Here is a 21,582-nt window from a genome sequence, read left to right as displayed (position 1 = left end):
AGTCATGCATCTACAGCAGTCAAAGGCAGGTATTTAATCTTTCATCAACAAATACTCTGGGATAGCAGGCAGTCAAGTCCTTCAACGATTACTACATATCAGAATTGGTATCGTCCAGGTTAGATGACTCTACAATGCGGCATTTGACCGGAGAACTTAGCTGGCATTGAGGCTAGCACGACCACCACGGCTTCTTCATTTTAAAGCGAATGGTGATACGACAAGAGCGAAGCGTGAGTGGCTTCAATTTGTTAGTATATGCGGACTAGCTTTATGCTAATGGGCTTCTGCACAGACTCGGAGCATTTATTAGGTTCCAATTTAAACACCAACGTGGTCAATACTATCGAATGAGAACGTGCTTGCGGAGGTAGAATAAAGGCTTGATGATATCTTGAAAGTATATACATATATTTCAGCACCCAGACATGTCCGCAGGGTCAGCTTTGTTGTTCATGCAAGACATCATGCCGTGCATAGCTATTTAAGCTGAATTGAGCACTAGTGTGATCAGATCATTCTCAGCCTCGGCGGCTTTCCTTGCTATCTCTCTTATCTGTTGTTTCAGCTTCCATCCATCCTCCGATGCATGTGGCAAATTCAACCTCGCTCTGAGCTCCCAGGTTCTTCCACGGCTGTCAGCTTTCCGTCTACGCCATCATTATGATGCACATAAACCAAAGCAATCATGGGTGATCCACTTTCCATTGCTGCAAGTGCGGCGGGGCTCGTCTCCTTAGGCCTGACAGTGTGTTCTGGTCTCCTCGACTACTACAGCGCGTGGAAAGACCAGCCTTCTGACGTCTCCGAAATGTGCGAATCTTTGGTAGCTCTCAACAAGACGTTCGACATGCTGAACGAGAGGGTCCGCCACCCTTTACTTGACCCCAAAAGCGTCGATCGAGTCACAGAAAGCATCATATCTTGTGCTGCCGGGGTTCAGGGATTACGATCTAAGTTGGAGAAGATCCGTAATGCTAAGCCAGGTTAATACCTATTCGATGCTTCAGTCTAGCTCGTGAAACGTGTTTTGGGAGCGGGAAATGTTTTTTCTCTAAGCATGCTTTAGAGATTTATCTTACCACTCCATTGTGTGTCAAGAGATGGAGCTTTTCCCCCTTGCCCTACTTCCAGATTCGTCCCACAATCCGGCTGCATATTATACTATAGATATCCTTCCTCCATACGACGTTCTCTAGACATCTCTCATTAATTGAGTCTCTCTATCGAAAACGGCACGCTGACTCCGCACTTATCATCAGGTATGAGCGCACGTCTCCAAAGAGCTCAGTATCCATTTCAGCGAAAAACGCTGGAGAAGCTGCTGCGGATGATCTCGGATCTTCGAAGCAATCTGAGTCTGGCAACGAACACTCTTCAACTTGATATCTCTACAACGTCACTTGATCGATTGAGTCAAGTAGATACAAGCATAAAGAAGCTAATCGACAACTCCGAAGTCTCCAGTACGAAGATTCTTGACAGCATTTCGGATGTGCACCTCAATCAGGAGCAAGAGAAGTTGCGAGCACTTAGTTCCGAGGAACAGGATGTAATGAAATGGCTCTCTCCCCTAGAATTCTTCTCCAAGCAAAGCGATGCTCTGAGTAGACGTCAGAAAGGCACTGGTCGATGGCTGCTCGAGTCTACCGAGTTTCGCTCTTGGGTTGGTACTGCTGGAAGAGTCCTTTGGTGCCCGGGAATGCGTGAGTAATGCTTTCTATGATTTGAACCGAAGCTAGAGGACAACCTGCTGACTAAGGAACAGCTGGTGCGGGTAAGACTATCCTAGCGTACGTTGTTCTGCCATTCGAAAAGTCTCCGCTAAAATATGTTTCCTAGATCAATGGTCGTTGATTACCTTGAACAGGGGCACAGACGGGGGACTACTGGGGTTGCCTATGTCTTTTGTGTGCACAACAGTGGAAATCAGACCGCAAGCAACTACCTCGGAAGCTCGCTACGACAACTCGCCATGCAGAGTGCTGCAATCTTGGAGGATATCAAGTCATGTCATAGGCATCATACTCGATACGAGACCCGTCCTTCTCTCAATGAGATTGCTAGGCTACTACGCTCACAGGTCGAAAAGTTTGATGAAGTGTTCATTGTGATCGATGCTCTTGACGAGTGCCCTGAACAGGACCAAATTCGAAAGTTTTTTCTCGCCGAGCTCCGTGCTTTGGTACCTAAAGTGAGCCTCATGGTTACTTCGCGAGATATGCCGTCTATCGAGAACATGTTCAAGCACGACATACGCCTTGAGATTCGCGCGCAAGACCAAGACATCAGGGCATTCATCAAGTCACAGATAGAGCAGCGAGATGGACTGGTCGATCTCCTTGAAGGCCATAACGATGTGCGATCCAGAATAATTGCGACAGTACTGGAGAAGACAAATGGCATGTTAGTCAGTCAATAGGTCTCCATCGCTTCCAAGCTCACCAAAAGAAAGGTTCCTGATTGCAGCCTTGCACATGGATTCTCTTGCCAAAGAAGACAATATTCGTGAACTCAAGGAAAGTCTTCAACGCCTGCCCGTGGATCTAGATAAGACATACGATGACGCGTTAGAGCGAATCCAACAACAAGACTCTCGAAAAGTAGCTCGAGCTGATCAGGTCTTGACGCTTATCAGTTGCGCAAAACGACCTCTGAAGCTGGAAGAGATGCGACAAGCTCTGTCCATCCGTAGAGGTGATACCTTTCTAGACCCAGACGCTTTACCTAAAAGCGAGTCATTTATTTCGACCTGCTGTGGCCTCGTGGTTGTGGAAGATGAAAGTCAGATCATTAGACTGGTTCACTATACCACCGAAGAGTACTTCAAACGTAAAGTACAACGATATCGCAGCCCAGAAGCTCATGAGTATTTCGCTGGTATTCTCATTACCTATCTCAGTTTCACAACATTCACAACCTTTTCTCTGGGCAAAGTAGTTGAAGACGCTACGAAAGAAGCAGCAGCAAGAGACGCCAACGTTCCAATCAATTGGGGCGAGGAGCGAACGGCGGTAGAAAACTACATTGAAAGCCTCTTGAAGAGCAACGTCTTAGTCCACTACGCTGCAGAGAATTGGGGTCACCATACACGCGATGCATTAACTCACATCGGAGATAGTCCAGAATCTTGTCACGCCACTATCGATCCCCATAACAGCGAGCTGGACAACCTATGGAATCTCAAACGAATGGTACAGGAATTTCTTGAGAAAGAGCATAATATTGCATGTGCCTGTGAAGTTTTTCACCAGATCCAGAATCAGCTCGACCATTTCACTGTAGGGTATGAGTTTTGTGGCCCAACCAATGTCACAAATCTACACATAGCTGCATCATTCGGAATCCAGCATTTCGTTGAATACTACCTGAATCAAGGGGCAGAAATTGATGCAAAAGATTCTTTCGGTATGACAGCCCTACACAGGGCAGCCCAATACGGTCATGTAGAAGTTGTGCGACTACTGTTGGATTCCGGGGCCGATATTGGAATCCGAGACCAATGGGCATGTAGTGCATTAGTCCGGGCCGTCAGTAGGAATGAAGTATCCGTGTCGCGATTACTTCTACAGTACGGCTCAGACCCTGATTTCAAGAGCTACCACGAACTTTCAACAATCTCCATCGCGGCTACCCGAGGCCACGAAGAGAGTCTAGAGCTTCTGGCAGAATGCAGAACCGACGATGTTAGGAAGAATCAAGTCATGCGAGATACGCTATTTGGGGCCGCTTTTGATGGACGCGAGGGTATTGTGCGTCTTCTAGTGCGTGGCGGAAAAAATTGGAGCATCCCGAAAGAATACGTTGCAAGGGCGATGACCAAGGCAGCTTTTCAAGGTCACATCACGATAATGAGGGTCTTACTGGAGGCCGGTGTTGACGTCAGTTCTCCGTTATCACTTGCTGGAGAGGCCCTTCAGGAAGCGGCCATGTGGGGCCGTTCAGAAGCTACTCAACTACTCCTCTCAGCAGGTGCTAATCCGAACTTGAAGACGCATGATGGTGATTTGCCCCTCCATGCAGCAGCTCGGAAAGGCCATGTCAGCACGGTTACTCTGCTGCTAGAAAAGGGTGCAGAAGTAAACGCTCTTAACTCGAAAGGCGAGACAGCCCTGCTAGTTATAGCAGGTCCGAGATACGGATTCCTCGCAAGAACAACATCATTGCCTAAGGATTCTGTACTTGTCATGCAACAGCTCCTTGATAAAGGAGCCAATACCGCTGCAACAGAGCGTCAAGGCAATCGAACTTCACTCGAATGCGCAATTCTTCGAGGCTACGAAGATCTGGTACGGCTTTTACTCCAATATGAGAGCTTTCCAGCGACCCAAAAGAACCTAATGCTCTATATGACAAGACTCTATCACGAAATGGGAGGAATGTCAAAAAATGATGAGGTCGTCAATCGACTACTTTGTGAAACAGAAGGACAGAATTTGGGAGGTCTATCAACATTACTTCTGATTCCCATCCCTGCCGAAAGAGGGTACAAACGTGTGGTGCTCAAGTTCCTGCAATCGGGTGCCGCCATCGAGGCCAAGGATTTCCACGGAAATACGGCATTACAACTGTCTGCATGGGAAGGTCATATCGCAGTCGTCGAGCTTCTGCTACACCACGCAGCCGACATTAACTCCAGAGGCCCACTTGAAGGTTCAACGGATGCCACTCCGCTCATGATGGCTGCCAGCCGGGGAAGGACCGATGTAGTAAGGCTCTTGCTAGATCAAGGAGCAGACATCGACGCCGCATCGGCGAATAAAAACTTCGGTAGTACCGCCGTTGCTCAGGCTTTACATGGAGATTCCACAGCAACAGCAAAAGTGCTACTGGAGAGAGGAGCTGATGCAAATGCCAGATACAATCAACACTCTGAAGGCACACTTCTCCACGCTGTGGCCAGGAATGGTAATTGGAAGAGTCAGATACCGAACATCGACCTCCTTCTCGAAAAGGGAGCCGATCTGGAGGCAAAACAGAGTGACGGTCAGACGCCCCTTGCAGTGGGAGTCCAGTATGAAAAATTGAAAACAGTGCAACATCTTCTAGAGAGAGGAGCCGATCTGGAAGCGAAAGATAGGCATGGTCAAACGCCCCTGTCAGTGGCACTTCAAAAGGGTACACTAGAAATGGTGAATTTCCTTCTCGAGGAAGGGGCCGATCTGGAAGCGAAAGATAACCATGGTCAGACACCCCTGATAGTGGCCGTCCAGAAAAGATCACCGCAAACAGTGAACCTCCTTCTCGAGGAAGGAGGGAACCTGGAAGCGAGGGATAACAATGGTCATACACCTCTAGTGTTGGCAGTGCGAAGCGGCAGATCTGAGAACGTAGAACTCCTGCTGGAAAGAGGAGCAGATCCGGAACAACTTTCTCCCAGCGTAACAGCTGAGAATGACGATGTTAACAAATGGGATTTCAACAGAGCCGTCAGACTCGTCATGGAAGCTCAGATAAAGACTACATGATGACACCGCAGCTGGGGAGAATGTCAGTTTCGGAGTCGCGGAATGAGACGAGAATGGTGACTAGCTATACCATCTTCAACAGATGGTGTGAACAAAAGCCAGGCAATGCCAGCAGCGTTGACTTGCAATATATAGTATAAAACATACAGGGAGTACACTTTAGCGTCTGGGAAGAAGGCACTGCAAGAGAATGGGGCAGAACACATGAAGAGAGGGAACCCAAAAAGTGCAGTTGGGGCATGGTTGAGCATATGCACAACCTTTTCATTTCTTGGCATTTGGTTCTGTCGCGCAACGCGGCTGATAATTCTTGGAAATCAGCAAAGTCACAAAGACATTTTTCCTTGTTTAGTGCCAAAAAAATAATGTTTCCCATTCATGTGCAACCTTTCTTTTACGGAGAAAGCTCAAAATAGGCGTAAGAATCCTTGCGTATGCTTCTTTACAAGAGATATTCCTGCTTTATGCCTAGTCGGGAGAAACCCCTGTGTGAAAGGTCTGTGTAAAAGAAGGTCGGTGCGCATTCAGATGCGGTCCACCTCGAGGGGCGCCCTTGCGCGAAGGCGCCTAATCGTGGTCCCACCACTCGCTAAGAGCAGCGATTAGTGGGACCACGATTAAAATAACGAAGTCACAATTTCCACCGTCCTGACCCGGTAAGATCTGTTCGGGAACGCCTGGTTTGGCCTTCTGCCATAGACAATCGTACTAGGTACAAAGGTCGGCATTAAAAGTCCTGCAGAGCGATATCCCTGAAAGCAACTTTCCATTGGGGAACCCTAGAACCATCTTCTGGGAGTGCACGTTTTGAAGTTAAGGGTCCTCTTTTGGGGGAGCGGATTGTGCAAGTAACCTTCCGGGGGGGGGCAGGCATGTGTAGTAGATATACCCGCTCGGGTTCGCTCAGTGCTCCCTCCAACCCCTTTTGGAATTCATTCTGGACGATGCCCGCTTCTTGCGAACGTTAGCTCGTTTCCCAACATTGGCCCGTGCCTATGTTTGGTACGATTGTTCCCGTTACCTACGCTATCGCCCACGAGACTTCTCTTACCCTTGAAGTAGGTATTTACACCAGCGCCCAAAACCTACACACGGCAATGTCACCTTCACGCGTCCAAAAGACACAGTCCAGTTACCTCCCTCGAAAGCAAAATCGAAGCAGCTCGATAACCCGTTCCTCCAAGAGCTTGGCCACTGAAGGACTGGGTAAGGAAATAGAAACCAGGGAGTCGGCTACGCTATCAGTGGCAACCTACAGCAATTCCGTCACAAAGCTCCCACCGTTGTCCTCTACGGCGCCGTGGTCACTGCTTTGACGAAACCTTACACTCTGATCGAGAAGTGGCCTCAAGCAATGAGTGACCTTCTCAACAAGGGCAACCCTGATCCCGAAGCGCCATTTAACACTTGGCCGCGTCTAAGAGATCTGGACAGACGTAGACGAGCGCTCGCCGTGGGTTCGAGCATGCTGGCATTCATTGTATCAAGATGGGATTTTGATACAATTAGTTTTGTCACCTCTAGGAGGACTAGCGCTCAAGTCTGCTCATTACTCTGGCCATCTACGTGCCAGAGGAAGTGTCATGAAGCTGACGCTTCCTCGGCTCCTCCTCTGAAGTCCCCAAAGGCTCTGGGCTCGACCTCTTCTTTTGCTTCGCGATGTTCTGCAAAGCCTCTTGACGTACGAGTATAGACTCATGGATTGTGTGAACCACGGGAATCCTGCTTCGCCTCTCCATTTTAGAGTCAAAGTCCGTCCACTCTGTGATGTTGTGGATGGTTTCTCTTCCCAAGATACCTGTGACTGCACCTGACGGCGATGCGAGATGAATGCCAAGTTGCCTGAGACACATGTCCCCGCCTGTGGAATGTTAGCCGCCTTGGTAGGATAGCGGAGTTTGCACCTGCAGACGTTCACCTTTCAGAATGTCACCGAGCGGTGCGTTCCACACCAGTCCATCTATCCAATCATTGCTGTCCTGGTGGCTTTCCGTCATGACATTATTAAGCACGGCTCTCAGCGTCCATAGATTAGCTCCTCCTCAATCGTATCCATGCGACGGTAATCAGCGATATTCTCAACAACCAGTCGATACTCGTTGCGCATTTCAGGGCTGGCTATACCGAAGAGGAGAGCGATGACACGGGTGATGTGGTCGCAGTCGTTGCGCAGCAGCTGTTTCAAGAAACCCTCCGTAGTGGCAGCTGAAGGCCTGGAATCCGAGGTCTTTAGCAGCAGAGGTCAGGCCAACAACCGTAATGGACCACCCCTGAAGATCCCCCGTTCTCCTTTACGAATTCCGGATGCGCTTTGAGTATTCTCACGTGGTTGAAGTGACGCAGTGGATCTGGTAGATTTGGTGGATGGAATGACAAGAAGAATTTGATGTCGTCGTATATCTTCTCGACAACATCAGTACCATAAGCGTCCATCAGAGCCGTTGGATTGTGAAAATACAGTGTCTCTCCGTTAGGGTCAACAGCCCAATAAATTGCCGGAGGTGGAATACTTCTCAGGATACCGTTGGCTTCGCTGGCTTTCAGGTCGCGTTGCTTCTGATAGTGGTGGTCCGTGTGATCGGCCTGCTTGTTCATGATCCGTTCCTTCTTAAGTCTCTCCAGTGATTGGCCATTACGACTTTTCACACACAGAGGTGACTTGGTGATGGAACCTTAGAATCGATTGATTGGTACCACAAGTGTTGTTTCCTCACTTCAAAGCCTTGAAAACAGCAGTGCACATCACGTAGACCTTTAACAATGAAGGCTAGATCTCAACCATAGTATTGCTCAGCTTTAGCTCTCGGCCACTTCGTCTGCTTGTTCGGCCTCCGAAGAATGAGTGCTTTGTTGGTCTCTCAAAGATGGTACCTCACCTTTTTGCGAAAGGCGCAGATATTATTCGTATCCACACGGAAATGCCTGCCACCCGGTAATGAACGGTCTTAAATCCAATAAATCTAAACCTTTAATAATTGTTTCTTTCACAATAGTCTATAAAAAACGAAAAAAACAAAATATAAAGCGTAGAATAAGACTTTTAAGACTTGAAAAAAAAACTAAGATCGATGTTATATTGTTACGGGTGTATTATAGTGTAATAAAGTCTGCCTGAATCCTTTAAGCCTACGCGGCGTATCGGGGTGGGGGTTCGAGTTAGGTGTGCTCGGGGTGAGTCTTTGGGGGGTTATCCCCTAAAACTCACCCTCGGACTTATCGGATCTTAGACCGTGGATACGAAATAATGTTTTGTCCATCTTTTTCTGGTCCCAACTGCTCCGACTGCATCTCATGAGACTTTTTAGAAGTAAAGCCGACTTTGGCGTCCTTCACGTATTCAACGCTCCTTTCCTGATCCGAGGCGGCAAGGTGTGAACTATCGACCTTGGTATGAGCTGTGTTGAATGCCGTAGTGCAGCTCACTGAGCAATCTTGCAATGCCTTCATTTGTTCATCTTCTGCAACGGCAACGAGACTATTGTAAAGGATACTTTGTTGGACCTGGAACAGAGCACTACTCAGCGCATAGAGAAATTGAAATACGCCCCTCGCAATCGCCGGTGCGTCATGAACAATGTCATCAAACCACACGTTCGCTATTGTAGGGACTCGGCCTCCTGTCTTGTAGCGTGTGGCTGGCTGGTAAAGAGAGCATAAGAAAGCAGCAAGTCTTTCCAACCCACTTCGCTTAGGATCTATAACATAAGGGGTCAGAGTACTATGTCCTGGTTTCAGAGATAGCGGGCTCTTTAATGTGTGCGAAATATCTCCTTCCAACTACGGTCCAATCAGCGCTTCCGAACGGACGCGCCATCCTAATCATTCCTGGCACACGAACCCCTCTACCTACTCATCCAATTGCCAAGGTCCCATTCGCAAACGGACGGAACGGGTCCCGCACGCTCAAAAACACCATGTCAGCCTCCACAAACCCATACAATCCCCCGCACCCTATGATGCCCGCCAACATCATCCCGCAAGTGCTATGCCGCATCGACGGCGTAGGCATGATGGTCAGACGCGCGGTCTCTTCGGCCCATACGCGCGTCCGCGAGAATTGCACGTCGACGTGGTCGGGTAGTAGGCTCATCTCGTACATCATCTCTTCCTGCGCCGTCACGAGGAGCTGGATGGCATGGTGGAAGGGGATGGGGGAGCCGTAGTTGGTGTATTTGATTATGTAGGGCGTGGTGGGGATGCGGTAGAGGAAGGGTTCGGGGGGCAGGGAGAGCCTGGGGAGGTCAGTCGTTGCGCGATCATGAGATTGAGGCAGGGCTTTGGGCGCTTTTACTGGGAGGAAAAGCCGTTGGGTGTTGTGTTTGTTGGTAGGTTGATGGTGGGTACGTTTGGTGCACAATTCGTTGCCGTTTTGTGGTCGGAGGTGGTACTCGTATTGCTTAGGATCTGGCCATCTCCACAATAATTGATAGGAAGCGTCAGTGCTTGGACGACTGTGACCAGCAGTAGTGAGACGGTAAGTCGACATGGCTGACGTTGCTTCTGTACAAATGTGAACATGATTGAGCGGATTGTGTATGAGCTGATACGGGGAGTAAGAGGGGTAGTGTGGGGGCTATCACAAATTTTCCTAAAGAGCTGTTCCTTCACTGAGTTGCGACTTGCGCTAGGCGAGCGAACGAGCCACCGACAGTCAAAGGGTTGATCATAAGGTTGTCAGCGCGTAGACTGTCTTCGCAAACATCAGTACACCCATCCGAGCAGAGTTCGAGTGAGTGAGAAAGTCTTCGTTACTTAATGATCGGGCAACACGCCTCTTTCTCTCTCATTGAACATTATCCTGATACCCCAGAGGAAATCTTGCCACTGTTGATACTTTTCCCATAGCACTACTGTGAGCTTTCACAAAAATCTGGGAAAGTGTTTTTGGACTGCACTATTCCTACTGTCCCGACTCGTCAATCACAGTGGCCTTCTTTTCTTCCCTCCTTCTTTTAGGCTGCAAACATATGCCCAGTCTTTCCTCAGGTAACAGCTGGGCTCGGCGAGTTCGCATCAAGAGGCAATTTTGTTTGGCTTTCGTCACGGAAGGCGCGGGTTCTCATTTAATGATTTTTTCAGCATAGCATTCGTACCTAGCACTGGCTTCAACCGGTAACTACGCAATGTCTAAGCGATAACTGTTAAGTACAGTGGCTCTCCACCCTTCTCCTGTATTCGTTAATCAAAGGTACCAATTTCCAACTCTCGAAGAGACTTTTTTTGAAGAAAAGAACCATGGAGTCAACTGCAGATTTGAGCAACTACTTCTACTTCCATACCCCTGGAAGAACTAATCTGAAGCAAGGCATACGAGCGTATAATTACGGTATTGCAGACGTGCTCACCGATACTCAGCTAGTTGCACTGACTCTGAACGAGATCTGCGTTCTGCAAGGCAGAGGACAGGTCTTATGATACACCAGCTATTAATATAATGTGATCATCCTCTTCCGTGAACTTGGGTCAAGGAGAGAGAACCATGCTCACTGAGAGCCTAGGTCAATCGTCTACCCAACCTGATGTAGTGTGCGAAGGGGTGGACCCAAGGCGAAAGAGACTTGTACTGGGATAAGCGCCAAGTGGAGCGTCCTATTGTTAGTGACGGTACGGCAATAATTTTTCCCAGAACAACGTGACTACACTGACGGGGTCCGTTGAAGTGGAGGTCTCTCGAGCCACAGGCTCCTGGCAGCCAAACCCAACAGCAACCTCGATTACAGTCAAAGTCTTTCCTATACCGAGCGACAACGATACCGTACCATACCAGGAGTATACTGACGGCAACCTCAATCTCTGTTATCGAGATGATAAGGTGTATTTAGACTGGCTAGGATACTGGCAGCCTTACGCAGTGAAGACGGAGCAAAGCACCTTCGCGAGCACCACACAGACTTGGCAGCCTGGAATTCTTACCCCAACGCCTCCAGCGCCTTCTTATACTGTGCGTTGGCGAGACATACCTGCGGAATTACTGGCGCTTCGGCAGCTTCGAAACAACGAGGGGGTGGTTCACGCGCTGGGTCACGTCTCGAATGGTATGCCTCTTGGCCAGGCTTTACTGGGGTTAACTCAATTGGGGTCTAATGATTGTTGAAGTGTGGCACGGACTAGCGAAGGCATTAGCATTATTAATATACCCTGCTCGCTTGTTTTTTGCATCGCGCCGGTGGAGCAGGCTGCCTCATGGATGTCACACCACTTCCATGGGCACGGTATAACCCCTTGGTACCTTTGCTTACTGTAGCCCCAGCTGCTTAGCCAACAATCAAGTTGTTCGTATTGATGTTCTCAGGAATGGTCTGCGAAAATCCAAAACCGCTTGAATATGAAGAAATCAATTTCTAGAATGGAGAGACTCCTGTGCATGTAGGCCACGTTTCTCCAAATGTGTGGTCCTATCTCTGTAGCTTAGGTCGTCAATATATTGTCCAATTGTTTGGCTCGATGGGGACGGAAGCGACTGCTGGAGCGGCAAAAGAGCCACCAAGAACCGCGGCAAACATAGGACAATGATTCCAGGCAAAGATGAAGGACAGTTACAGCAATAACATAGTTGACGGTCAGCAAGGTACTCACCTTGGCTGCTCTCACCCGTTTGTGTACCTTAGCTACCACAGCTCCTCTCCAATTGGTCCCTGCTTCATCTTCCGATATCAATACATGTCAGACCGTACAAAGAAGCTGCAGAAGGGCATTCTTGAGTTTGGAAATGAGTGGGCACGATCAAACAGTCATTAGTGTATGATGATGTGGGAGAAGATAATAGCTGCGCTTTGAATTGGTACTTTAATATACTTGACCGAGCAGACAAGATTCACCGCCTAGGGCATCCAGGCTATCCTCGATCGGGCCATTCTAGTGAAGATCCTGTTCAGCTCCTATGTCATTCTTTGTTACTTTGCATTTCTTTTTTCGACTTCTCTTCTGACCATCAATAAACGTGAACCAAGAACATGCATGCAAGCTGAAAGAAGAAACCTGCAAAAATGAAGAATCGCTGGCGCTTTATCCCCTGGAAGTCCATTTGCCGAATCAGACTGCAGCGGGCGGTATTCCCCACGCCACTGGCCGAGTTGTCCCTTATGGGTCACTCCCGAGAGAAGCGTAAATCCTTCCCGTCCACCAACCATATGTGAGAAACAGCAAACATGTCTACCACACCTTTTAAAGGTTGCAGCACCAACACCTGGTCCGCTGGTTGTCAGAAGGCGGCGAAAAAATATACATGAGGACAAGCGCTGATGATCCGTCCTCGTGATGCGGTCGCTGCCGTGATGGACCACGGGCGGAGATCCTTCGATTTCTTTGGTCGGTATGAAACCAAAACCTGCACAATGATCTCCAGTATTGATGATCATTAATATTTCGGGAAGGCAGAAATGCCAGTGATGGCATCCTTTGATGCATTTGTCCAAGATACAAAGGTGTGAGTGTGTCTCATTTCCACCGCCGACATAGCAGGTGGGATGCGCGCTTCCTATCATATAAAAGCAGACGGCGTGCCGTAAGGGTTCCCACTCGACTCAATCGGTATACCTCTAATCTTCCTTCTCTTCGTCATGCTTTCGCCCTTCGCTTCCTATCTCTTGCCCTACATCCTTTGCCTTGCTCCAAGTCTAGCACAAAACCTCTGCAATGGCTACGCGGAACTCTGTGGCCGCCTATACTCGAACGTCACTACAATCGGAACCCACGACTCCGCTTTCGTTGGCGAGCTTCCTCAAGATAACCAAGGCGTCTCCGTAACAGCTCAACTTGATGCTGGTATTCGCTTCCTACAAGCCCAGTCACATAAAAACATCCTTGGGACGTTGGAGCTCTGTCATACTTCTTGCCTGGAAGAAGATGCCGGCAGCGTGGAATCATACCTCTCAACGGTCAAGACGTGGCTTGATGCTAACCCGAACGAGGTTTTGACAATCCTGCTCGTGAACGGCGACAATGTGCCGGTCAGCATGTTCGATGCCGCATACACATCTAGCGGGCTCAGATCTTATGCGTATACCCCTCCAACCTCACCTGTTGCGATTGATGCATGGCCCACCCTGCAAGAGTTAATATTGGCCGGAACGCGCCTCGTTGCTTTCCTCGATGCTGGTGCTAACGCCTCGGTTCCATATATCCTGGACGAGTTCACTTACTTCTTCGAGACGCCGTACGATACTACCGACCCAACGTTCCCCGAGTGCACAATCGATCGCCCAGCTGGCGCAACCGCGGATGGCCGCATGTACATCGTCAACCATTTCCTCGATCTGGACTTGGACGGTATCGATATACCTGATAACGCGGCGGATAATACCACCAATGCAGCGACAGGGGTGGGTAGCATTGGTGCGCAGGCAGATCTGTGCATTGGGCTGTATGGAAGAGCGCCCGTGGGGATACTGGTGGATTATTTCGATCAGGGCAATGTTTTTGCGGCGCAGAATACGTTGAATGGGGTCTGAAAGATTCGAGAACACAAAGGGAGAGAAGCAACCAATCGACGAATGCCGAAGTTGGTCGGAGATCAGCCTTCCACCTTTCCTTGCATCTTGATCTTCTTCCTCTTCTTTCCGTCTGAACAAGATACGTATTGCGGCGAGTCCTTTGTGATCTCTGGGGAGCCTGTGAGGTTGTTGGGCGTTCCAACCAAGGCTGTGCTTACCTTTTCATCAATGAGAGCCAAGCCGTCGCCGAGAGCCTTTTTGCATTGTCTGCATGTCGAACATTCGCACATACGCTCTCCATCTAGAATGTAGTCAATTTCGACATGTCCAAACAAGTGGTTTGATTTCTAGACTGCTTGTTGCGATGGTTTCGCAGTTCCCCGAGCATCTCTAGATTGCTTCTGCACATAGCTCCTCTCTTACCCTCAATACCGTTCTCTTGGTGCATTTTCAGAGACCCCTCACGTTAGCGTGGCCTATTACCTTTCATTGCGGGTAGGGGAAGGCCACAAGTCGCGACAAACCAGACAAGAGCGGTAGCAAGCCCGACGCAAAAGAAGGCAACATAAATGACTATCGTGGTCGCGCTGGGCGATCCGGACGATGGTTCCATGGATCTACGATGGACCAAGGAATTAGTGCTCCTGAAGCCCATAGTACACAGGGTTAGCTTACTCGCAGATGCACCCGGTCTTGTGGAGGTCATGGTCGCCAAGCGGGTGGAAATCTGCAAGTGGACCGATAAGCCTTTGCCGGCTCTAAGTCGACTGTATTGCCTGATGTACTCTTCTGATACGAACAGCCATCTAAGTATCGAATGCTACTTTCACCGAACGAAACGGGAAATTCTGAGCACACTGAAAGGGCTGCGCAGCAGTACCGCTCGCACTTAAATACAACGCCCAAAGCGCCAGCTCCGCGAAATTTTCCGCATTCAATGCCTCCTGACCTGACCCATTCTCTACCAATTCATGACTCTGCGTAACCCCGGTGCTGATCGGCAATAATTTCCGAGCTGTCCAATTTCCCAACCGTCTGTAACGTCTTGAGTTGCACAAACGTCCGCAAGAACGCCCACCCCAGGGTCGCTTGGCCAGGCGTCCCGGTGCACGAGGGCGCGTCGCGGGGGAGGGTGCTGTTGAGGAGGGCGGGACAGGCGTAGATTTGCGCGGCGACGGGATTCGCGCCGATGTAGCCCCATGTTGTGGTTTCGGAGCTTTTGTCGTCGCCTTGGGATAGCGAGTTGCAGGTGGCGTCGGTGTCGTTGGCGCAAAAGAGTTGGACTTGGTCGTGGCTGGGGAAGGCGTCTGTGGGTAGGTCTTGCAGAGGTCGGGTCGCGAAGAGGCCGGCGTTGAAAACGGCACTCGCGGAGGAGAAGTCGCTGGGTTCGAAGAAGTGGGAGGAGAGACTGTTGGATGGGGGCTCGAGAGTGTAGATGGCGCTGTTGCAAGGGGAACGCATGTCAATGATGGCGTTGAGGACTTGAGTTGTTTGGTCTGGACTGCATCCTGAGTCGGTGGCGAGAATGAGGCCGTAGTAGGTGGTGGAGCGGGAGGAGAGAGGGGATGTTGTGGCGAGCTATAAAAATGCAAATGCGAGCAAAGAGAGCGATAGGCAGAGATGGAAAGTAGGCATAGCTAAGGCTTTGAAAGAAGGATGCAATGAAAACTTCATTCGCTATGGTATGACCATGTTCAGGGGGATGTACCACTGCGAACAGTTACAATTTCCCTTTTGCAGCAGACAAACTGCTCTCATACTTATGGATCTTTGCAAAATCATTCAAAACGGGGCGATTTGGCCTGATACAGGTGTTCAAACTGCAAGTAAACGTTGAGTGGTCAGGGGGGTGGAAAAATGCCCGAAACGAGGCTGTGGCGCTTCTTCCGCCACGCACAGGTTTGAATTGAGCCGCAAACCCATGCAAACACTCCGAGCCGCCGTTTCGACATCATGAGACAAAAAATGGGGCTTGCATAATTGCACTTTTTGTTTCGTGAATATAGAATTGGAAAAGTGGGAAAGAGACAGAAGCTTGATGCGCAGAGAGCATCGGCTGGCAAGGACTGGGCCTAGGTGCCGGCTGCGAAATACAACAGTGAAAAGGTGTTCCAAAGGGTCACAACGGAGAGTATAGAAAGCGGTATGGCTTAGCCCATACAAGTGGGCAAGCACACACATGCCCGGGAAGGGTATTGTAGTGGACGTGCGCAGAGACGAGACAATCTGCAGAGCCAGTGCTGAAACCTTGAGGAAGCTTGTAATCGGGAGCCTTCTTTCCGGTAAAACCTTGAGAATGAGGAACCGTGGTTGCAGCATGCCAGTATCAAAGCGCGTGCGGCTGCACCTGAAGGGCTCGATATTGTGGGCTCGATATTGTTAGACAGAAGAGGAGGGAGGAAAATTGTGTTACTGATGACGCAGGATAGCGAGACCTCAATTCGGCTGAACGTCGGCTTTCAATCGCGCTAGAGACTGAACCAAGGATGTTAGCGTGTTTGAGCGCGTTCACCATCTTTCAACACCGATTCATACTCGACGGTCACCACTAACTAAGTAAAGTCTTGCCATGTCTTTCTCTAACCTCTCACGCGAACTTCGGGGCCTCATCTACCATGCACTCTTATGTCCACCGGACGGCGTCCGCCTACACCTCAAATCCGAGGCTCTGATGAGAAAGAATGAAGCGACCAAGACATTCTACGAGACAGGCGAGAGTGAAGAGGAAGAAGAGGACGAAAATGAAGAAGTGGATGATGGCAAGGACGTCAAGATATGTGGGAACAGCAATTCCTCCGCCTCGGCGGTCACACCGGTCCCAACTGCCATCTTCTACGGCAGCCGCCAGATCGGACAAGAGGCGACCGAGGTCTTCTACAGCTTCAATCGCTTCACATTTGACACTGATGCTCAGACTGCACTCAAGTTTCTACACTGTCTCCGCCCCAGCTTCCGACGACGAATCAAAAACATTGGTTTCACCCGTCGGTCAACATGCGCCGACGATGGTGACTGCACACAATTCTGGAACCCTCTATCCAATTCCATTGCTCGCCACATGTCTCTCCACTCTGTGACTGTCCAAGTGCCCCGGGATCCTACCCACGGAATAGACCATACAAAGGAGGTCAGACAGCCGCCGAATTCGGAATGGTATTGGTGGCCAGCCGCTCGTGGTTTGACAGGATTGCTCATGGCTGGAAATATACAGGAGCTCAGGATTGGATATTCTGCAACATTGAAGATCCATGCCCCAGAAGATGAGGTTCGATACGAGAAGGCTGGCCAGTCCCCGTATGAGAACCCTCTGGAGGATTTGGGCTCTATCTCTTACTTAAGGTATCCGCGGGTAGCAGAAGAGCTGGACCGAGAATATTCGGAGTACAAGGACCTTAGGAGCGCTCTCAAAGAAGGGCGACCGCATAAGTTTGATTCCCTCGGTGCCTTGTACGCTTCTCAAGAGATGAGGCGTGAGAGATGCGAATTTGCCGTTGCCCGGGAGGATGACCCAGTCGGCGATGTCGGCACTGTTCTTGTGCTCACTCGGCCTACAGCACACCAAGGACACGCACCTGATTGACAATTCGACACCAAAAATAGCAACGATAATGAGGGGCTGGATGATTGCCAATGATTCTCATCAATCATTGTCACGCAATCTGAAGCCCGATCCGGTCAGGATTGCCATACTGTAACAAGACGGAAAGTAGTAATTCAATGGCGCAAAACAAATGACGTGGTGTCGAGGGGCGCAGTAGAAAACTGGAATGCAATCGACTGCCCGGCTGAGCACTAAAGCACATCTCTCCCTTTTCTGCCACATAACACCAGGGTATCTTGCCATGGCCTTGATTTTAGTCTATTTGTCTCATTTTATTACCAATTCGCATAGAACATACACACGGAAAGGCAGCTCGCCAGTCGTCTCTGCCGCTGAAACCTCACTCATATTGCCGAAAACCCAGATTTTTGTGAACGAGACCTTTTGATGCTAAGAGTCCCGGAGTACCATACATGACCACCATTTCAACGAAAATTCAGGTCCAGCATCACTGCAGCCAAAGTCCAACTCAAATGATCACCCGAACCTCTTCCCAAAGCCTTCTCCACTGTTTCGCTTCTTCCCATCCGTGGCGCCCATGATGAAGTCTATCGCCTGTCCAGCCAAGTCACCTCGAGAGGAAGTTGACGACTCTCCTTGAGGCCGCTCGCTGCGTCGCGAGGCATATGGAGGAGGAGTGACCGACTGCTCGTTGATTGTCCCTTGGTCTTGGTACCCGCGCTGCGACGAAAAGTCTGCATCATTGCTTTTGTCGCCTTGGGAAGCGCGTGGTATTGGATAATAGGCATCGTGTTCGGCTGAGTACCAGTACCCAGGCGGCGCATTTCCTCTAGATCCGCTGCCTTCGACCCCACGGGCTTGGGCGGATGTTTGGTATTGCGGGGGAGTGTGACTTCGTTCTGGATTGTGGGGCTGTTCGCGATACTGAGGGTTGCTGTGATGCGTCTCGGCTGTTCTGGAGAGAGGGGGGATTAGAAGACGTTTGTGGAAGAGTTGAATGCGGGGGAGTCGCTCACTTGGCAATTTTGTTGACTGCATAGATGCCTCCACCTGTCATCATAGCTGTTTTGATGAGACCCATGGCGGAAAGGTGGTGCTGGTCGAGTTTTCGGATAAGAAAAAGAAGGGAATAGTTGGAATATTTAGGTCAGGAAATTTTTGATCTGGAGGATTTGGGCTTGGATGTCTTGTATCGGGATGAGTATGTGTTGCTTTTTGTAATGTGATTGTTTGAGATTATTTGCAGAGGAGGCAAGCAGTCTTTATACCAAACGAGCACTGACGACCTCGGAGCATCGCGAGCTGCTAGCCTTTGGTTTTCCGAGACTGCGAAACACTAGCCTCGTTCGATTCCGACTTCGAGGTCCGACTTTACGAGACGCTAGCCTAATTCGGTACTGGTCTCACAATTCCGAGGCCGTCGGAAAGCAAACCGAGGACTTGCCGAGAAGGATCCGATTATTGCTTCCGCAGGATTCCACTAGTCGATAAGCCACACATAAGGTACGCAGCATCTTGAATGCGTCAATCATTTGCTGGATCAGGTCTTGAGATGATCCCGGCTGATACATAGCGTGCACAGCCATGGGAATCAAGGCGAGAGAGGTATAGTACCTTGATCCGAACAGCTGCGCTGAAAAGAAGGATCTCTTCGGTCCATCTTCGCACCTTGTGACGTTGGTGTCGAGAGTGGCGGACGCGCATGATAAAGAAGAGGCATTCTCATGACGCGTTCTTACACGTCCTGTCTTTTCGTAAGACTTTATCAAATCACTTCGATTTACTCCCAAGTGAGGTTCTCGCGAAAGCCAGGACAATTGCAAGTAAAAGATGACCGGCTGGATATTCAAATGACTCGTTGGACAATCATATTTCGTTTCGAAGGACGCGCTGGGCTCTCTCTCATCCTGCACCTTTAGGGTCCAATAGAATGGACAGAGCTAGAACCACTCCTCCAAACATGGAAATTTGAATGGAGTACCGTCACACATTACTATATCTATCCCTCTCGTCTAGTGCCTTTATACGTCACCGTGGAACCTAGAGGTACTCGAGGGTTTCTCGGCAATAATGTAGTAGCGCGGCTCGGGATCGCAATCTGCAGCTGCTGGTGGGGTGAACAGATCCTCCTCAGTGTGGACGATCTCGAATCCTGCCTTCTCCAACAGCACCTTCCACCCCGCTTTCGTCAGCAGCGTAATCAGAATCTTTTTGCTCATAAATCTCCATTCAACCTTGTTCGCACACTGCCCATCAGCATCGTAATTCCCCGCTTTCACCTGCTGGCAATCCTCAGCACCGAAAGTGTTGATCAGCAACAGTCCGCCCGGCTTCAGCCACGAAAACCACGCGTGTGACATCGTAGCGATCTCTTGCCGGCTGAGCTCGAAGATCGATAGACTGGCCACCGCACCGTCGTAGCTGACCGTGGGCGCCCACTCGAGCATGTTGGCCACTTCGAAGGTCCCGCTCGGGACGGCCTTGCGGCTCAGTGACACCATGCCGGGTGACATGTCGATACCGTGGACGCGGCGTCCGCTCTCGGCGATGGCTGCGGCGACGGGCTTGCCGGTGCCGGGGCCGCAGTCGAGAATGTGGCCGGAGGCGGGGAGCATCTTGAGGTATCTCTGGATGACCTTGTGAAGACCGATGTCGTGGCCAAAGGCTGCCTCGTACTTCAGGCCCAGATCGGTCCAGAATTGTTCGTCGGAGTTTGTGGGCTCGGATGGCTGGGTGTTCTCCATCTTCAACTTTGGAACTTGATCCTCTCGTCTCAGGGATGTTGTGCTTTACGCTCTGCGGAAGGACAGCGGAGACCCGGAAGCGAGGATGGTACTTTAAGCGAGACGACTGCAGCGCCGCAATCGTTAAACCTGACGAGAGAGCTTTGAGAGATACTGTAAGGCTCAAGTTAGGGGTCCAGTGCGCTTGAAAAACAGGCGGGCTGAGCGGAGGAAGGAGGAGGTGGGGGAGTTTCAATTGGGGCTAGCCATGCAGAGCGCCTACATAGGAAGGTACATCCAAGGTGTGTGTGTGTGTGTGTAATTCCTACATCGGAGGGGCGCCCCTCTAGCCATATAGGTAAGAGTGAGATTATTTTTCCCTACTCGACCTTTCGACTATATTCGATTTTTATATATAATATACTATCTAGAGTAATTTATATATCTAATATATATAAAGATATAGAGAAAAGAGAAGAGAAGAAATAGTATTAATTAAAGAAATTATCTTTAAACTATATCTCTCTAATTCTATTTTATCTTACTTTTATCGAAATTTCTTATTTATATTATTTATTTTATTATCTTTTATTTAATATTAGTTAGTTAATTAGCTTTTATATAATTACTCGAAAGATAATATTTTAAATATTTTTCTTAAAGTAATTATTTCTATATTTTATAGCTATTATAATATTAAATAGCGATGTCTATAAAATATATTCTCTTTTAAAGAATTATTATTATATTATAATTATATTTTAGCTATTATAATCGCTAAATTAATTATCTATATCTTTTATATTTTTAGATCTTATATCTAAATAAAGTTATTATATTATTTTTTTATTTATAATATTTAATCTAATACTTAAATAATTTCTATCTTATAAATAAATTTCTAAAAATTTATTCTAAAAATATCTTCTATATTAACTTCTTTAAATATATTATTATTATATTATATAGTAAATATTAAATATATTCTTTTCTATATATCGATAATTATTATCTATAATATCGTCTTAAAATAATAAATTATATATTCGCTTAAAAATAAATTAACTAGTTTCGCTAGAGAGTCTTTTATAAGAGAGTCTACGCTTATATCTATTATAAGAATATATTATTTCTTTAAATTCTTATTTTATATAAAAACTATAGCTTTAAAGCGAAGATATTTAAATTTAGTTATTTATTATAAATTATCTAACTTCTCTAATAGAGTAATATAATTACTATTATACTTCTTTAAAAGAGTATTTTATAAGTTTTTAATAATATTATAATTAATTTTAATCTTATTTTTTTAATTATATTTAAAATTATAAATAATTATTTTTAAATATAATAACGCTAATATATTCTATATTATATATAAAATATAATATTTTTAT

General features: G+C 48.3%; 9 protein-coding genes across 9 annotated transcripts; 4 read left to right on the top strand and 5 right to left on the bottom strand.

Moving 5' to 3' along the window:
* Positions 1–688: 688 nt before the first annotated feature.
* HO133_003854 (uncharacterized protein) lies at positions 689–5,468 on the top strand (the record flags this gene model as incomplete). Its single annotated transcript, XM_037294776.1, is given in 5 exon segments — positions 689–986; positions 1,263–1,706; positions 1,769–1,793; positions 1,843–2,406; positions 2,423–5,468. The coding sequence occupies 5 exon segments, from the start codon at positions 689–691 to the stop codon at positions 5,466–5,468; spliced, it is 4,377 nt and encodes a 1,458-aa protein (XP_037149464.1).
* A 1,562-nt stretch (positions 5,469–7,030) lies between these two features.
* Positions 7,031–7,465, bottom strand: HO133_003853 (uncharacterized protein; the record flags this gene model as incomplete). Its single annotated transcript, XM_037294775.1, has 2 exons — positions 7,031–7,329; positions 7,387–7,465. 2 exons carry the CDS (start codon positions 7,463–7,465, stop codon positions 7,031–7,033), a joined length of 378 nt encoding a protein of 125 aa, XP_037149463.1.
* A 20-nt stretch (positions 7,466–7,485) lies between these two features.
* On the bottom strand, positions 7,486–9,986 carry HO133_003852 (uncharacterized protein; the record flags this gene model as incomplete). Its single annotated transcript, XM_037294774.1, has 5 exons — positions 7,486–7,695; positions 7,794–8,106; positions 8,707–9,163; positions 9,489–9,700; positions 9,760–9,986. The coding sequence occupies 5 exons, from the start codon at positions 9,984–9,986 to the stop codon at positions 7,486–7,488; spliced, it is 1,419 nt and encodes a 472-aa protein (XP_037149462.1).
* A 717-nt stretch (positions 9,987–10,703) lies between these two features.
* On the top strand, positions 10,704–11,562 carry HO133_003851 (uncharacterized protein; the record flags this gene model as incomplete). The annotated part of the gene is made up of 3 exons (XM_037294773.1): positions 10,704–10,874; positions 10,994–11,062; positions 11,095–11,562. 3 exons carry the CDS (start codon positions 10,704–10,706, stop codon positions 11,560–11,562), a joined length of 708 nt encoding a protein of 235 aa, XP_037149461.1.
* Positions 11,563–13,027: 1,465 nt separating this feature from the next.
* HO133_003850 (uncharacterized protein) lies at positions 13,028–13,918 on the top strand (the record flags this gene model as incomplete). The annotated part of the gene is made up of 1 exon (XM_037294772.1): positions 13,028–13,918. One exon carries the CDS (start codon positions 13,028–13,030, stop codon positions 13,916–13,918), a length of 891 nt encoding a protein of 296 aa, XP_037149460.1.
* A 951-nt stretch (positions 13,919–14,869) lies between these two features.
* Positions 14,870–15,592, bottom strand: HO133_003849 (uncharacterized protein; the record flags this gene model as incomplete). Its single annotated transcript, XM_037294771.1, has 2 exons — positions 14,870–15,478; positions 15,590–15,592. The coding sequence occupies 2 exons, from the start codon at positions 15,590–15,592 to the stop codon at positions 14,870–14,872; spliced, it is 612 nt and encodes a 203-aa protein (XP_037149459.1).
* An 877-nt stretch (positions 15,593–16,469) lies between these two features.
* HO133_003848 (uncharacterized protein) lies at positions 16,470–17,480 on the top strand (the record flags this gene model as incomplete). Its single annotated transcript, XM_037294770.1, has 1 exon — positions 16,470–17,480. The coding sequence occupies one exon, from the start codon at positions 16,470–16,472 to the stop codon at positions 17,478–17,480; it is 1,011 nt and encodes a 336-aa protein (XP_037149458.1).
* Positions 17,481–17,978: 498 nt separating this feature from the next.
* HO133_003847 (uncharacterized protein) lies at positions 17,979–18,543 on the bottom strand (the record flags this gene model as incomplete). Its single annotated transcript, XM_037294769.1, has 2 exons — positions 17,979–18,417; positions 18,479–18,543. The coding sequence occupies 2 exons, from the start codon at positions 18,541–18,543 to the stop codon at positions 17,979–17,981; spliced, it is 504 nt and encodes a 167-aa protein (XP_037149457.1).
* A 940-nt stretch (positions 18,544–19,483) lies between these two features.
* Positions 19,484–20,206, bottom strand: HO133_003846 (uncharacterized protein; the record flags this gene model as incomplete). The annotated part of the gene is made up of 1 exon (XM_037294768.1): positions 19,484–20,206. One exon carries the CDS (start codon positions 20,204–20,206, stop codon positions 19,484–19,486), a length of 723 nt encoding a protein of 240 aa, XP_037149456.1.
* Between the last annotated feature and the right edge of the window lie 1,376 nt (positions 20,207–21,582).

The sequence above is a fragment of the Letharia lupina genome, assembly GCF_014066315.1.
Source record: "Letharia lupina isolate WasteWater1 chromosome Unknown contig_18, whole genome shotgun sequence".
Lineage (NCBI taxonomy): Eukaryota > Fungi > Ascomycota > Lecanoromycetes > Lecanorales > Parmeliaceae > Letharia > Letharia lupina.
This window is presented reverse-complemented; position numbering and strand designations above follow the sequence as displayed.